The sequence below is a fragment of the Monodelphis domestica genome, chromosome 4, assembly GCF_027887165.1.
Source record: "Monodelphis domestica isolate mMonDom1 chromosome 4, mMonDom1.pri, whole genome shotgun sequence".
NCBI lineage: Eukaryota > Metazoa > Chordata > Mammalia > Didelphimorphia > Didelphidae > Monodelphis > Monodelphis domestica.
This window is the reverse complement of record NC_077230.1, coordinates 394,469,165-394,485,284: the sequence shown is the minus strand read 5'-3', so window position 1 is coordinate 394,485,284 and position 16,120 is coordinate 394,469,165. Positions and strand designations below refer to the sequence as shown.

The 16,120-nt window shown below is 43.2% G+C and overlaps 1 protein-coding gene across 10 annotated transcripts in view; it reads left to right on the top strand.

The window, feature by feature from the left end:
* The window catches only part of FHAD1 (forkhead associated phosphopeptide binding domain 1), a 218,672-nt gene that overhangs the window by 26,376 nt on the left and 176,176 nt on the right, over positions 1-16,120 (top strand). For all 10 annotated transcript variants that reach the window (XR_008918130.1, XM_056825253.1, XM_056825258.1 and 7 more), the window contains one exon: positions 296-505. Coding sequence is in view for 9 of the 10 variants with exons in the window: in XM_056825253.1 (XP_056681231.1) it covers positions 296-505 (210 nt within the window). In the remaining variant the exon portion in view is untranslated. The remainder of the gene's footprint in view (positions 1-295; positions 506-16,120) is intronic.

Genomic DNA, 16,120 nt, shown 5'->3' with positions numbered 1-16,120 from the left:
CCCAATGCTCTATCAACTATTCCACTTTGTAATTTATGAATACTCCCAGCTCACAGTTTGGTAGCTCTTTTTGGTTTTTAAAGCCCTCTTGCACAGAGGCATTGTTGTGTCATTCACTCCAGTATTTCCCCTTTTCACAGATGGTGCCATAGAACTAGAACGTGGCCACGTGCTCCTAGGATAAAGTCTTTTCTGAGTCCCTGGTCGTTGTTCTTCCCATGTTAGCAGCCTACCTCTACCCCTCAGCATGGTTGTTCTCTGGCTTATTTTCTGAACCTGCTTTTTTGCCTTTCAGTATCCAGATATTGACAACCATCACGCTCTGATTGAGTTCAATGAAGAAGATGGTAGCTTCATTCTTCAAGATTTCAATTCCCTCAGCGGAACCTTTGTCAACAACTGCCACATTCAGAATGTAGCTGTGAAACTGAAACCAGGGGACATCCTGCGCTTCGGAGCTGTGGGGCTCTCCTATGAGCTGATAGTGGAATTCCTACCTCATTCAGTAAGCCTTGTCTCACCCCTTCTCCCCTTGTACTGGATGAATGAATGAATGAATGAATGAATGAATGAATGAATGAATGAATGAATGAATGAATAAACGAATCCCTTACTAGGCGCCAACCACTTTGCTAAGAGTGTGAGAATACAAACACAAAAATAAACACTGTTCCTGCTCTCAGTGAGCTTATATTCTTATCACAAGGGGAGAAGGGAGGTAGCAGATGTAGAGGAATGGCGGCTGGGAGGTTTAGTCTAGTTTGAAAAGTTCCTAGGATGATAAGAGGGAGCCACAGAGGATAAGGTTTATGGATTCCAGAAGCAATGATAGAGTAGATTGGATTATGGCTCTAAAATTTAAAGGGGAGGGAGAGGGAAAGGCTCAGGGTTGATGATGGGCATAAAAGAGTTATGTCCCTGGGATTTGGTTTTTGGACCTGGAGGCAGTTCAGCGGATAAGAAGTCCAAAGACTGATGGGTATGAAGCCTATCAGGGACTGCATCCTCAATGTATTGGCAGACTCAGCCAACCAAGCATCAAAATATATAGGTGATAATGATAATGGGAGGAGGCAGGACTCCTAGGAAGGAATATCAAAGGAAGAGAGCACTCAGGAGTCACCAAGTCATGGGATGATGAGTTGATCTTTGGGATAGTCAGCTGGCACACCCTTTCCAGGAACGAGAGTGTTTACTAATATGGGTTTGATTATTGAGCCTGGAGCAGAAGTGGTGTATTGGAGAAGGGAGCAGCGGAAGGAGAGGGTGGTGGATACACACAACCAGAGGGGAGATGGGATGGCTAGGTAGACAAATAGAAGAGGTAGCATGGCCTGGTCTGCTGGTAAAGGGGCTGGTTGACAGGGCTCCCCCTTTTCCATTGATTCAGACAGTTTAACCCCAAGGAAAAAGACTTTGTATTTCCTCCCACTGATATTCTTTTGGGGTGTTTTTTTAACCCTTATTTTCTGTCTTGGAATCAATACTAAGTATCTATTTCAAGACTGAAGAGTGGTCAGGGCTAGGCAATAGGGGCTGGGTGACTTGCCCAGGGTCACAAAGCTAGAATGTGTCTCAGGTCAAATCTGAACCCAAGACCTCCCTTTTCTAAACCTGGCTCTCTGTCTACTGAGCCACATAGCTGCCCCCTCCATTAATATCCTAAACCTGATAGAGTTTTGTTTTGAGCAGCATTATAGTTTCTGGAGGATTTGCCATTTCCTTAGTGTAGAGTAAAAGGAATGACTTGCTGCAGTGAGGGCCCAGTTAAGATTAGGTAACATTCTTTGTAGTTAGCATGATTGGTTTTCTTTTGCTCTATTCTGCAAGTCTGAGCAAGAGCAGAGGAGATGAATGCTGGGAATGGGACAGGCGTAGGGCTTCTCAAAGGTTCTGACACTGAAAGAAATGCTGTACTAGGAGGTTATGATTGCCCAAAGCAATTTCAGAGTTCTTTTCATGAAAGTGAAATATTTGGGGTGATGTCAAAATCAAGAGTGTGACTATCATCAATGATACATGTAAAACTCAGTGGAATTGCGTGTCAGCTTCAAGAGGAGCCATGGGAAAATATTCTAAATTAATTAATTGAATGAAAATTTTCAATTAAAAAAATAAAAAGAGTGTGACTATCCCTATAGGGAGCTGAGATAGAATGGAGGAGGAGCTCATGAGAGTGGAGGTCAAGAAACTGGGTGGCTAGTGTGTTATTGTGTGCCTACACATACCCCAAGCTAGAGATAAAAAGGCAAAATGAAGTCATCTCTGCCCTCAAAGAATTTACATCCTATTGTGTAGGATTCAACATATACACAACTAAATATGCACATGTACACTCATATATATATATATGTATATATATGTATGTGTGTGCATGTGTTACATACACACACTCTTTTCTGAGTTTAAACTTTTAAAGAAAGCCATCTACACTTCCTTTCCTTTCTCCCGCATCTTAACTCTGTATCTGGTTTCCAGCATCATCACTCAGTGAAACTTTGTTCTCCAAAGTGATCTCTTCATCACCAAATCTCACAGCCTTTTCTCAATCCTTATCTTTCTTCATCTTTCTGTAGACTTTGACATTGTCAGACACACTCCTTGATACCTTCTCCTCTTGAGGTGTTCATGGCGATGCTCTCCTGCATTCTCCTACCTGTTGGACTGTTCTTTCTAAGTCCTCTGCTGGAGCTTCAACCAGCTCATCCTTTTTAACTGACTGTAACTCCCACAGTTCTGTCATGGCCCTGTTTCTCTTCTCCCTCTACTATTTCACTCAATGGTCTCATCAGTTCCCATGGTTTAAACTCTCATCTCTATGTGAATGATTCTCGAATTTATTTGTCTAGCCTTGACCTCTTTCTAAGGAGGTCAGGCTCCGGACTCTCGTCTCCAACTGCTGATTGAACATTTTAGACTGGATGTATCATAGATATCTTAAACTCAATATATCCAAAAGAGAACTTGTTATCTTTACCACCTTAATCATCTCCCCCACACCTCCAAGAAACCCTCCCCTCTTCCTTCCTTCCTTCCTTCCTTCCTTCCTTACTTCCTTCCTTCCTTCCTTCCTTCCTTCCTTCCTTTCTTTCTTTCTTTTTCTTTCTTTCTTTCTTTCTTTCTTTCTTTCTTTCTTTCTTTCTTTCTTTCTTTCTTTCTTTCTTTCTTTCTTTCTTTCTTTCTTTCTTTCTTTCTTTCTTTCTTTCTTTCTTTCTTTCTCCTTCCTTTCTTTTTCTTCTCTTCCTTACTTCATTCCTTTGTTTCTTTTTCTCTTTCTTTCTTCTTTCTCCTTCCTTTCTTTTTCTTCTCTTTCTTTCTCCTTCCTTCCTTCCTCCCTCCCTCCCTTTCTTTCTTCTCCTTCCTTTTTCTTTATTTCTTTCTCTGTCTCTCTCCTTCCTTCCTTTCTTTTTCTCTTCTTTCTTTCTTCTTTCTCCTTCCTTTCTTTTTTCTCTTTCTTTCTCCTTTCTTCCTTTCTTCTCCTTCCTTTCTCTTTCTTTCTCTCTTTCTCTCTTTCTTTCTTTCTTTCTTTCATCCTTCCTTCTGTCCTTCCTTTCTTTCTTGTTCTTTCTCTTTTTTCTCTTTCTTTCTCTTTCCTTCCTTCCTTCTTTTTTCTTCCTTTCTTTCTCATCCTCTCTTTTTCTCTCCTTTCTTCCTTTCCTTCTTCTCCCTCTTTCTCCTCTCTGTTTCTGTCTCTGTCTCTCTCTGTCTGCTTCTGTCTCTCTTTCTTCTTTTCAGCTCTTACCTTCTGTCTTAGAATCAATACTGTCAGTTCTAAAACAGAAAATCCATAAGGGCAAAGCAATCAGAATTAAGTGACTTGCCTAGGGTCACATAGCCAGGAAGGTACCTGATGTTAGATTTGAACTCAGGTCTTCTCAGCTCCTGGCCAGTGCTAGATCCAGTGTGATACCTAACTGCCTCTGCCTTATTACTTTCATGGGTATCACCATCCTCTAAGTCATCCAGGCTTACAACCTTATCATTCTCTACCCTTCACCATATACAACTGATTGCCAAATCCTGTTGTTTCTACCTTCAGAATATCTCTAGAACACACTCTGCTCCTCTCTGACACTGCCACCACCTGGTGCCAGCTCTCATCACCTCACACCTTGACTATTGTGATAGCTGCTAGGCATGTCCCTGACTCAAGTCTCTCCTCCCTCCAGTCCTTCCTCTACTCAGCTGCTAAATGGATTTTACAGCTCAGATCCGACCATATAACCTCATTCCCCTGCTCAATAAATTCCAGGGGCTCTGGTAACCTCTAGGATCAGATATAACACCCTGTTGGGCTTTGAAAACTCTTTATAGCCTGGCCCCTTCCTCTGTTTCTTACTCTTTTCATTCTTTTCCTTTCATGGGACATGCGATGGGTGGACAAGGAGAATGGGAGTGGCGGAGGCTTTTTAACTGAAGCAGTCTAGAATTCTGTATCACAGGGATCAGACGAGAGGCATTTGCCATCCAGTGGGGCTGTCACTCATTTGGACTGGGGCTCCCGTCCTCAAGAGTACTGAGAATAGGTGAGGGCATACCATTTCTCTTGTAAATATCAAGGAAGAAGGGAGACTGGGTTTGGTGTTCCTGCAGATGAAGTCCTGGCAGTTAGGAGTCTGGGTTTCTGTTAATGGGCCCATTAATGGGCTGGTCTTAGCAATCAATCAGCAAGTCAGTAAACACTGTTCCTTGTACAATAACAATCCCTGTTCCTAAGGCTGCTGGGTGGCTCAGTGGATAGAGCACTGGAATCTAGAAAACATGAGTTCAAATACAGCCTCAGATCCTTACTAGCTCTGTGACCCTGGACAAGTCACTTACCCTCTTCCTCAGTTTCCTCAACTATAAAAATAGGAATTATAATAATAGCTCCTACTTCTCAGGGTGGTTGTGAGGATCAAGTGAGATAATATTTGTAAAGTGCTTAGCAGAATGCCTGGCACATAGTAGGTGCTTAACCTATGATCATTTCTTTCCTTCTAAGGAGATTACAATCTAATGAGGGAGACAAGTACATATTAAACTATAGAGAGGGTAAATATGATAAATATTACATAGTTCAATGGAAGGCTTTTGGAAAAGAGCTGTCAGGAAAGGATTCCTGTGGAAAGAGATGCTTAAGGAAAAAGAGAGATGCGATGATGGAGGTGAAGAGCACATTCTAGGCATCTGAGACAGCTTATACAAAGATACAGAGGCTGGAAATGGAATCCTGTGTATGAGGAATCGAGAGAGGGCCAGAGTGGATGGATCACAGACTGTGTGTGTGTGTGTGGTATAATATCCAGTAAGGTTGGAAAATTAGGCTGGGGCTAGATGTGAAGGGTTTAAAAAACTAAAAAGAAGGGGGCAGCTGGGCGGGTCAGTAGAAAGGGAGTCAGGCTGGGAGGTCCTGGGTTCAAATCTAGTCTCAGATATTTCCCAGCTGTGTGACCCTGGGCAAGTCACTTAACCCTAATTGCCTAGCCCTGACCACTCTTCTGCCTTAGCATCAATCCACAGTATTGATTCTAAGATAGATCATAAGGGTTTTTTTTAAGCTAGATTATTTTCTGTTTTCTCCAAGAAGCAGGGGGGAATACTGAGGCTGAAACCTCAAGGTGTTTCAGGATGAAGGAAATAAGACCTAGAGAAATTGAGTAAGCTTTAATAAATGGCAGAACGATGTTTTGAACCCACGTCTCCTTACTCTAAAACCAGTTCTTTCCCCTCTTCTTTCACACTGCATTAAAAGAAAATCAATTGCATTTGATGACCGTGTCAATGGTAAGTTGCCACAGATTGGTTTGCTCTATAAAGTGGACTTGCTTCTTCAGGAATCCAGCCACCAATCTGTACGATGGTACGCCACCCAAAGAATGGAAGGCACAGAATCCAAATGCTTTAGCTCCCTCTTCTGACCATTTCCTAATGTTTCACTCATCAACATCCCTTCTTGGTCTAGGCAGGCCCTTTCCTAGCACTCTCTCTTCCCGCTAGGTCAGAGCTGGAAAGCTGTGACTGATGGGTCGGGAAGATTTGGACCCAAGGATGCAAAATGAGGCAAAAGGCAGTCTGAAGTCTAGCCAAGTAGCAAAGAGTCAGTCGGCCCTCATTGGTACATTTGCCAGTTGTACAGATGTAAATGTGCCCCCCAAAGTTAATACTAGGCTGAGTTGGGTTGGAGCTGGCTCCAGCTTACTTCTGGATGTCTTCTCATCATTCCTTTGGCTGCTCACACATCCCTTGGGTTCCTGCCTTAACTCTCAGCTTCCAAGGCTGATGGACTTTTCTGGAGAGGAGATTCTTAGTCAAATGTGAATTGGACTAGCTCGCCTTTGAAGTGCTTTCCAACTCTGAGAATATGATCGAATGTAAGCCTCTTGAGGGCAGGTACTTGTTTTTTTCCTGTATTTTTTTTGGTAGGGCTAGCTGAATAAATGAATGAATGGATGGATGGATGATGGATGTGATTCTGGGATTCTCTTGAATACTTAACCCAAATAACTGGACCAAATCTCAGTAAAGTCACCAATACATTTATTTATTTTTAAACTCTCACCTTCTGTCTTAGAATCAATATTATGGATTGGCTCCAAGGCAGAAGAGTGGTAAGGGCTAGGCAATGGGGGTCAAGTGACTTGTCCAGGGTCACACATCTGGGAAGGGTCTGAGGTTAAATTTGAACCTAAGACCTCCCTGTCTCTAGGCCTGACTCTCTATCCACTGAACCACCCAGCCACTCCTAAAGTCACCAATTTAAATGAACCTTGAGCATCAACTCAAAATTGTGGAGAGTAAATAATTGAATTACAGACTCATGAAAATAAAGCAGTAGACTTCATCCCACTCAACACATGCCAAGAGAGGCTTAAAACACATATAAGAGAGGCTTAAAACATTCAACAGTTTTTCAGATTTCAGCTCTCATTTCTACACAAATGGACAGAGTCCTGCTGTTAGTTATCAAAACATTATCTAAACAAACTGGATTCAAAGCCAGAGGACCTGAGTTCAAATCCCACTTCTATCAATTTACCTCTGTGTAACTTTGGGAAAAGCATCTACCCCTTCCAGGCTTCTGTTTTCTATCTGTAAAATGAGCAGGTTGAAATAGATGATCTCTAGGTTTCCTTCAAGCTCTATTATCGATGATCCAATAATACTTTGTTTGACTTTGAAATGCTTAAGTTTATTGGTTTCTTTTTCCTCCATTAGAAGCCTCCATTAGGCTTCTAATGATTGTGTAGTAGTCTAGTTGAGTTATAGAATTTCTCTTCAGAGAGCCAGAGAGAGGTCAGGAGATAGTGTGGTAACTGGGACTATGGCCCATGAGAGGAGGGAAGAGAATCATTCTTCAGCCTCTCAGGAGTCAATTCCGGACTACGTCTACTCTCTCCCAGGCTTGGGCTATCACCCCCTTCAGAATCCTGTAGCTGCCCCTCTCCAGGGCTCTTTGGGTGGGGTGGGCCAGGTAGAGCGCTAGCTAGGTGGACTCCACTCTGTGGCCAGAATAAGCAGCCTCACTTGGGGGTCCCTGCCCAGTGGAATACCTGGGGCCAGCTGTGGAGACCAGCCACAAAGACACAAAGTGACTGTCTACACTGATCTCCTCTGCCAATATTCCCAGAGCCCACAGTCAGCTCCCCATCTCTTTACCCTATACTTCCTCCCTCTCACTGCCCCCTCTGAGAACCTTCTTCTGTGGTGGAGCTCTGGAGAAAAGCAGGTGCTCTGATTCAGCTCCTTTGACTTCTGTCTACACACCGGAGCAGGTATGTCCCGGACACTCTTCCTTCCCCACAATCAGCCCCAGATACCAGAGCTTTGAGAGTGACTCTGATCAGATACAGAAGAGGCTTCAGAATGAATGATGTAAGAGCTAGAAAGGGGGTTTGAGGAAAGAATGGATTAGAGTTAAGAAGGATTCTAGAACACACAATATCGGAGCTAGGAGAGAGCTTGGAACAGAGACTGTCAGAGCTAGAAGAGGCTTTAGAATAGAGGAGGACGGAGATTGAGGAGGCTTAGAACAGAGAGTGTCAGAGCTGGGAGAGACCTTACAACAGAGAATGTCAGGGCTGGGAGAGACCTTAGAACCCAGAATGTCAGAGCTGGGAGAGACCTTAGAACAGAGACTGTCAGAGCTGGGAGAGAACTTAGAACAGAGAATGTCAGAGCTGGGAGAGTCCTTAGAACAGAGAATGTCAGAGCTGGGAGAGAACTTAGAACAGAGAATGTCAGAGCTGGGAGGGACCTTAGAACAGAGAATGTCAGAGCTGGGAGGGAGCTTAGAACAGAGACTGTCAGAGCTGGGAGAGTCCTTAGAACAGAGAATGTCAGAGCTGGGAGGGAGCTTAGAACAGAGACTGTCAGAGCTGGGAGAGACCTTAGAACAGAGAATGTCAGAGCTGGGAGAGACCTCAGAACAGAGAATGTCAGAGCTGGGAGAGTCCTTAGAACAGAGAATGTCAGAGCTGGGAGAGTCCTTAGAACAGAGAATGTCAGAGCTAGGAGAGACCTTAGAGCAGAGAATGTCAGAGCTGGGAGGGCCTCAGAATCCAGACTGTAAGAACATAGTCAGAAACCAGAGGATGCAAGATATTATAACTGGAAAGCAATTTCTAGGACATCTAATTATACCTCCTCATTGTACAGATATAGTCCCTGAGGACCAGGCAAGAGACGTAATTCACCAAGGCCACATACCTTAAAATTAGTCATTAATTTGCACATGCAGATCATTGAAAATGGATCTGAGTTAGGAGTGTTTTGTAGTATTTTAAGAATTTGAAATAGTACAAGAAATTAGAACCACAACAACAACAACAAAAAAACCAAAATGTCTTACAAGCAGGTAGTGGACTTTTAGATGCTCTAATAAGAACTGGAGAAAAAGATCTTGTAGGAGAGAGCCAGAGCCAGAGAGAGATACGGGGAGTGGCAAGGGGAGACCGAGAGACAGAGAGAGGCAGAGAAAGGGAGAGACAGAGACAGAGACAGAGAAAGGGAGAGAGAGAGGGAGGAGAGAGACAGAAAAAGGGAGAGAAAGAGAAAGAGAGAAACAGAGAGAGAGAGAAGGAGGGAGGGAGACAGAGACAGAGACAGAGACAGAGACAGAGAGAGCCTCACAAGTGAAATTTCCTCCTGAATTTTAACCAACACCCCAGAGTTTGGAATAAAACCTATGTAGACCCAGGCCATCTTCCATGACTGGATTCCTCTTCCTTCCTGCCTCCACCTGTTGGCATTTTGCCTTCCCTTCAAGGCTCAGCTCAGGGCCTCTCTTTCCAAATTCTCCCAGTTGTTAGCACTTCATTTTCTTCCTCAGTGTTGTTGAGCTGTGTTTGATCTTTTGTGACCCTATTTGGGGTTTTCTTGGCAAAGATCCTGGAGTAGCTTGACATGTCCTTCTCCAACTCATTTTACAGATGAGGAAACTGAGGCAAACAGGGTGAAGTGACTTATCCAGGGTCACAGAACTATCAAGTGGCTGATGTCAGATTTGAACTCAGAAGATGAGCTCCTGACTCCAGGCCTGACACTCTTTCCACGGCACCACCTAGCTGTTTTAGGACCCTTTTACACTCTTAAAAGTTGTTGAGAACTGAGGGCAGCTAGGTGGCTTAGTAGATAGAGATGGGGAGGTCTATTGCCTAGCCCTCACCACTCTTGCCTTGGAACTAATATGCAGTACTGATTCTAAGACAGAAAGTAAGGGCTTAAAAAAATGTCGAGAACACCCTAAAGAGTTTTCATTTATTTGAATTATACCCATCAATATTTACTATATTCAAAATTTTAAATCAATGTTTAAAAATATTATTAATTCATTTAAAAGTAACAATCCCTTCATATTTTAGCATAAATAACCATTTTTAATGAAAAATAACTACTTTCCAAAACAAACAAAAATTCGTGAGGAGTAGCATTATTTTATTTATTTTTTCAAATTTCATTATATCTGGCTTAAGAGAAGACAGTTGGATCCTCATAGCTGCTTTTGCATTCAATCTGTTGCACTCAGTTGTTTTGGTTAAAGTATATGAAAAAAATCAGACCTCACAAGGTAGTTGAAAAGGGAGTATTTTGATCAGCAAATAATGTCTTAATATTTTTATGAAAATAGTTTTGACTTTATAAACCTCCTGAAAGGGTCTGGGGGAACGCCTAAGGGTCACCCCCACCCCATTTTGAGACTCACTCACTGCTCTAGCCCATCTCCCCCATTCTGTTTGGTTTCTTACAGATGTAGAAACTGAGGCCCCAATAGGGTGGAGTGACTTACCTTTGGGCAGATCGGTCCATCCCATTCCTCTTTTCTCAGTCTTCCCATTTGCTACTTTGCTGTTGGGAATTATGCTCTTATGTTGGCCCATTCTATAAAAGCTACCAGTTTTTAAAAGTATCCTACAAGAACTAGAAGAGCTAAATGGAATAACTATCTGGCTCTTTCCACAAAGTGTCCCAGAGAGAAATCGATTTCTTCCAAAGTATTTTAATTTGAGATTTTTTGTTGTTGTTGAAAAATCCTTCTTTCTTGCCCTATTTGGGGCGATCAATGTCAATGACCCAGTGCAGAGGGCTGCAGAGCAAACTTCCTGCTTCCTTTAAATTCCCTTCACTAATCTAATTTGAATGAAGACTCTCTAAAGCTGTTCTCATACAATAGGATGTTGTTAATAATATTTTTCTAGTGACTGAACAAAGACATGAGGGAGCTCTAAGCTATAACGTTGAGGTCAGCTCTGGGCTTGAGATTCCAACGCTGGGGCTTCTTTAACAAATAAGGCCCTGAAGTATCCTGTTTCTATTGACCTGTGAGCCTAGGCTTGAGTCAGTTCTCTGAGGCTTTCTTTAAGGTTTAACCTTGTTAAAGGGCAGCTAGGGGCTTTGAGAGCCAGGCCTGGAGCAAATCTGGTCTCAAACACTTTCTAGCTGCGTGACCCTGGGCAAGTCACTTACCTCTATTTGTCTAGCCCTTACCACTCTTTTGCCTTAGAACCCATACTTGGTATTCATTCTAAGACATAAGGTAAGGGTTTAAAAAAAAAAAAGGTAGGGGGCAGCTGGGTAGCTCAGTGGATTGAGAGCTAGCCCTAGAGACGGGAGGTCCTAGGTTCAAATGTGGCCTCAGACACTTCCCAGCTGTGTGACCCTGGGCAAGTCACTTGACCCCCATTGCCCAGCCCTTACCACTCTTCTGCCTTGGAGCCAATACACAGTATTGACTCCAAGACAGAAGGTAAGGGTTTAAAAAAAAAAAGGGCTTAACTTCTCCAGACCTAAGTGTCCTCCTCTGTAAAACAAGTGGGTTAGATTAGATTGGGGTTTTTAACCTGGAGTCTAGAAACTTAAAAAAATTTTTTAGGATAACTGCATTTCTCTCTTTCTTTTTTTATTATTAATTAAATGATTGGATTTTTTTTTTTAAATTTTCTGGTTCCAAATTCTCTCCCTCCTCCACCCTCTGAGGAACAACTACATTTCACTACAACTGGCTTCTCTTGTTAGCCAATGTATTTTTTTGTGCCTTAAAAAGTATGGCTCTGAGAAGAAGGCTGGCTACAGGCCTCACAAAACTCCACATCCAGGACCAGGACACAAATAAGGCTAAGAACACTTGGCTAGATTAGAGCTCTAAGGTTTCCCCTAATTCTAAATTCTTTTATTTATTTATTTGTTTATTTATTTGTTTGTTTGTTTGTTTCTTCGTTTGTTTGTTCATTCATTCTTTAATTTATTTATTTGTTTGTTTGTTTATGTCTTTATTCATTTATTCATTCATTCATTCATTCATTTATTTTTTTGTTTGTTTGTTTAAAACCCTTACTTTCCATCTCAGAATCCATACTGTGTATTGGCTCCAAGGCAGAAGAGTGGTAAGGGCTAGGCAATGGGGGTCAAGTGACTTGCCCAGGGTCACCCAGCTGGAAAGTGTCTGAGGCCACATTTGAATCCAGACCTCCTGTTTTCAGGCCTGGCTCTCTAACCACTTAGCTACCCAGCTGTCCCCCACTGGGTTTTACATGTGTCATTGATCAAGACCTATTTCCTTATTATTGATAATTGCACCAGGGTGATCACAGAAACAATTCTTGATAATGGTTTTCTGCCATTTTAGGATTCAGATTTTCTCCATCTCTTCCTCCCCTTACTGCCCTGTTAGCACTCAGTTTGGGGATGTAAGTAGAATCATTAAGTAGGGTCCTTTGTATAATTTAGAATACATTCCTTCCTCAGTGACGCCTCTCAGAATCTCCAATTCTCTGCACTCAAGCAAGCATTTATTAAGCACCTACTATGTGCCAGGGACGGTGCCTGGAACTGGAGTACAAAGATGAAAACAAAACCAGATTTTCTTTGAGGACTTTACATTTTGTTAGGGGAGACAACATGTACCCAAAAGGGATGGATAAAGGTTTTACAGACTGAGGGAGGAGGCTATTGGGGGATGGAGGCAGCAGCTGCAAGTGGGGAAGAGTCAGGAAGAATACAAAAGTGCAGATGGTCTTGCTGGGAAGCCTCCCCTCATCAGCCCTTAGTTGTTAGTCAAGTGCCTTCCTCCACTCCATTTAGTATTCGCTTGATGATATTTAGAAGTATTATTGAATAGCCCTTTTTCCTACCCTCTTCCCCCTACAACCATCCCATCCCTAGGTAGAATAAAGGCTCTTTGGCTGTTATATTTATCTGTCTGTATCTCTCATGCCTGCCTGGCACCATGCCTTGAACATAGTAGGAACCTAATAAATGCTTGTCAAATTAATTCACAGGGTCTAAATACAAGGTGTGCCAGAAGTCTTAATGTAGTCTGATGCTTAAAACTGCAGGCAGCTAAGTGGCTCAGTGGATAGAGAGCCAGGCTTGGAGATGGGAGGTCCTGGGTTCAAATCTGATTTCAGGTACTTCCTACTAGGTGACCTTGGGTGAGTCACTTAACCCCAATGGCGCTTACCCTTTACTGCTCTTCTTCCTTAGGACCAATACTTAGTATCGACTGTAACACAGAAGGCAAAGGTTAAAAAAAAGTTGCCTCTAGCCTTTGGAGATACCTTGTAGAAGTAGCCTTGGAAGTCTACTCTGGGTGCCAGGGCCCCTCCTAGAATCATTGTCTCTTTTCTTCCCTTGGCTACAGTGTCATCTCCTATGGGAAGCGGCAGGGAATAATGTCTAGATTCTGCAAGTCCTGGGGCTCCCTCTTGTCTCTGATACATATTGCTGTGTCACTGCGTCACTATGTAGCTGGCCAGTGCTCCAGGCTTTAACATAGACGTTGATCTTTGCCCATAGAGGGAGTTTCCTCACTGGGAGGCTGTCACCAAGCGTGGCAAGCACTGGGCTAAGTGCCGGAGGCATTTGAGACCCCAATAATGGCCAGTAGCAAACGGCAACAACCGTGTATTTCTTGCTCCTGACATTCTCTGTCAGTTTCTACTTTACTTGCTTTCCCCCCTTAAAACCCTTCCCTTCTGGGCTAGCTCAACTGGCTAGAACTGACCATTCTTCTGCCTTGAAACTGATCCTTAGTATTGATTCTAAGCCGGAAAGGAAGGGCTTCTTTCTTTGTTTTAGACCCCTGCCTTCTGTCTTAGAATCAAAGTATTGATTCCAGAATGAACGAGTAAGAAAGGCTGGGCAGTTGAAGTGAAGTGACTTGCCCAAGGTCACTGTAAGAACTGGAATGATATTTCTACCCAGATATGTATTTTATAAAGTTTATTAGGAAGGGTAGACAATCATTCCTAAGTAACCTGACCATGTGATCCCTAGCCTGCCAATCTCTTTCCTCTTTTCCCCCTCCCTTGCCTGCTCTGTTCCTGACTTCTTCCTTCTTCCTTTTCTTCTCGATTCTCCCCCCAATTCTCTCTCGATTCTCCCCTAAAGAAGCCCAAAACCTTGGACAGATCAAGCTACTGAGGAGAGGGGAGAGGGAAAGATCTTCCTTTACATATCCCATAGCTAAGAAGTGTCTGAGGCTAGATTTGAACCCAGCACCTCCCAACTCCACTGAGCCACCTAGCTCCCCCTTCTGCTCTTCTTGTTAAAGAATGAAGCATTTCCTGTAAAATACCACTTTCAGGGAAACTGGAGTTTGGGCCCATCTCAAGAACCCAAAGGGAAGCATCTGCATTTTCTCCCCAACAGATATTTCTCAAACAGAAACTTTTTTTTTAAAGACAAAGTGAAGGACATGTTCTCTGTTTGGGGGTGAGGTGAGGGGGAGGGAGAGTTTAGGCGAGCCAGATATTTTCTGCAAATGTGGTTACAGACAAGGAAGCAGAGAATTGCAGACTTACAAGAAAAATTGGCAGGAATTTTTGCATTGGTCAAACCGCTCCCTAAGCAGGAATTTCCCCTTTGATGCCCCCCAGTTGCAGGGCGGGAGAGGGGGATTCCTAATCTATCTTGTTGCTGCTGCTGCTTCCTGTACAATATTGTGATCCCCTGTCCATTGAAACTATGTCCGATTCTAGAGCTGAAGCTGAAATACTGTGGCCATGTAGTGAGGAGTCGGGACTCCCTGGAAAAGCCCCTGATGACGGGGTGGCAGAGAATGAGATGGATAGGCTGGAGAGATTAAAATGAATATCCAATACTCCAAGTATTATATTTAATAATATTTATTAAATATTTAACTTGAAGCGAAGAGAAAGTAAAGCTAGGAAAACTGGAGAGAGCTGCCCCTGCCTCCACATGGATCCAGCGAGAGCCATGAGGCAGTCATGAAAGGAAGCAACAAATGTGAGCTTGGGCAGACTTTGGGAGATAATGGCGGATAGAAGGGCCTGGCACGCCATCCCATGGGCTCACAAGGAGTTGGACATGAATGAATAACTGAACAACCGGATGTGACATTTATCATTTTCCTAATCGCCCTCCTCAGACAGCTAGGTGGCAGAGTGCATATAAAGTATCAGGACTGGAGTCAAAAAGACGCATCTTACCTACTTGTTAGCTGTGTGACCCTGGGCAAGTCACTTAGCCCTGTTTGCCTCAGTTTCCTGATCTGTAGAATGAGCTGGAGAAGGAAATGGCCAACCACTCCAATGTCTCTGCCCAGAAAACCCCAAATGGGATTACAAAGAGTTGGACAGTTGAAAACAAGTGAATAACAATAGACCTCCAGTAAGCCCTCCTCAAGCAGCCGGCTGTGCTTTGAGAAAGCAATTTCTCCACCCAAAAGCCCTCTAAACCTACTTCTAGGTCTATCCTCAGGGGCCAAGAAGAGCAAATCTAACCCTATAGCAGTCCTTCAGATACTTGACATCAACTATTCTCTGTCCCTCGCCAATGCCTTCCACTGTTAGCTACTCCTTCTAGTTTTGTGTCATCTTCAACCTTGATGAACATATTACTCCATCTTCAAAACCTCACCATCTTATTGGCTATCCCATGCCCCTGCCTTCTCTTCCCCAAGGGAAATAACCACAGTTCCTTCAACCAGGATTCTCGTGACATGATCCCCAGTCCCTGACTCCATCTTGGTCACCCCCCTTGGATAGACTCCAGCTTATCAATGTCCATTCTATGGGGCAACTGGGTGGCCAGAGATGGGAGGTCCTGGTTTCAAATCTGGTCTCAGACACTTCCTAGCTGTGTGACCCTGGGCAAGTCACTTAACCCCCATTGTCCAGCCCTGACCTCTCTTCTGCCTTGGAACTTGTACATAGTATTAGGAGATAAGGATTTTATTTTATTTCTTTAAAACCCCTACCTTCATTCTTAGAATCAATACTGTGTATTGGTTCTAAGGCAGAAGAGTTTTATTTTTTTTTTAATTTTTAATTAATTAATTTAATTAATTAATTACATTTTATTTAATTTTTTGTTATTTTATTTAAAAAATAAAATAGAGCAAAATAAAATGTGGGTATCCACAGCTCTACAACTGATACTGAATCTTCCTCTGGGTACAAACTCTCCCAAGCCATCCCTCCCCGTCAAGTGGAAAGGGAACCTTTGCAAGCAGATTTGCATGAATGAGAAAACATTCCCTCTGCCTCCTCCCCCCCTCCCCCCCCAGCATTTGTTTGGCAAAAACCTTCTGACAGTCAGAATGGCAGAGAGGAGAACCCAGGGATACAGAATCTCTCCTCCTTTGCTAGCCTGGAAACAGCCGCTCTGTCCTTCCTCCCAT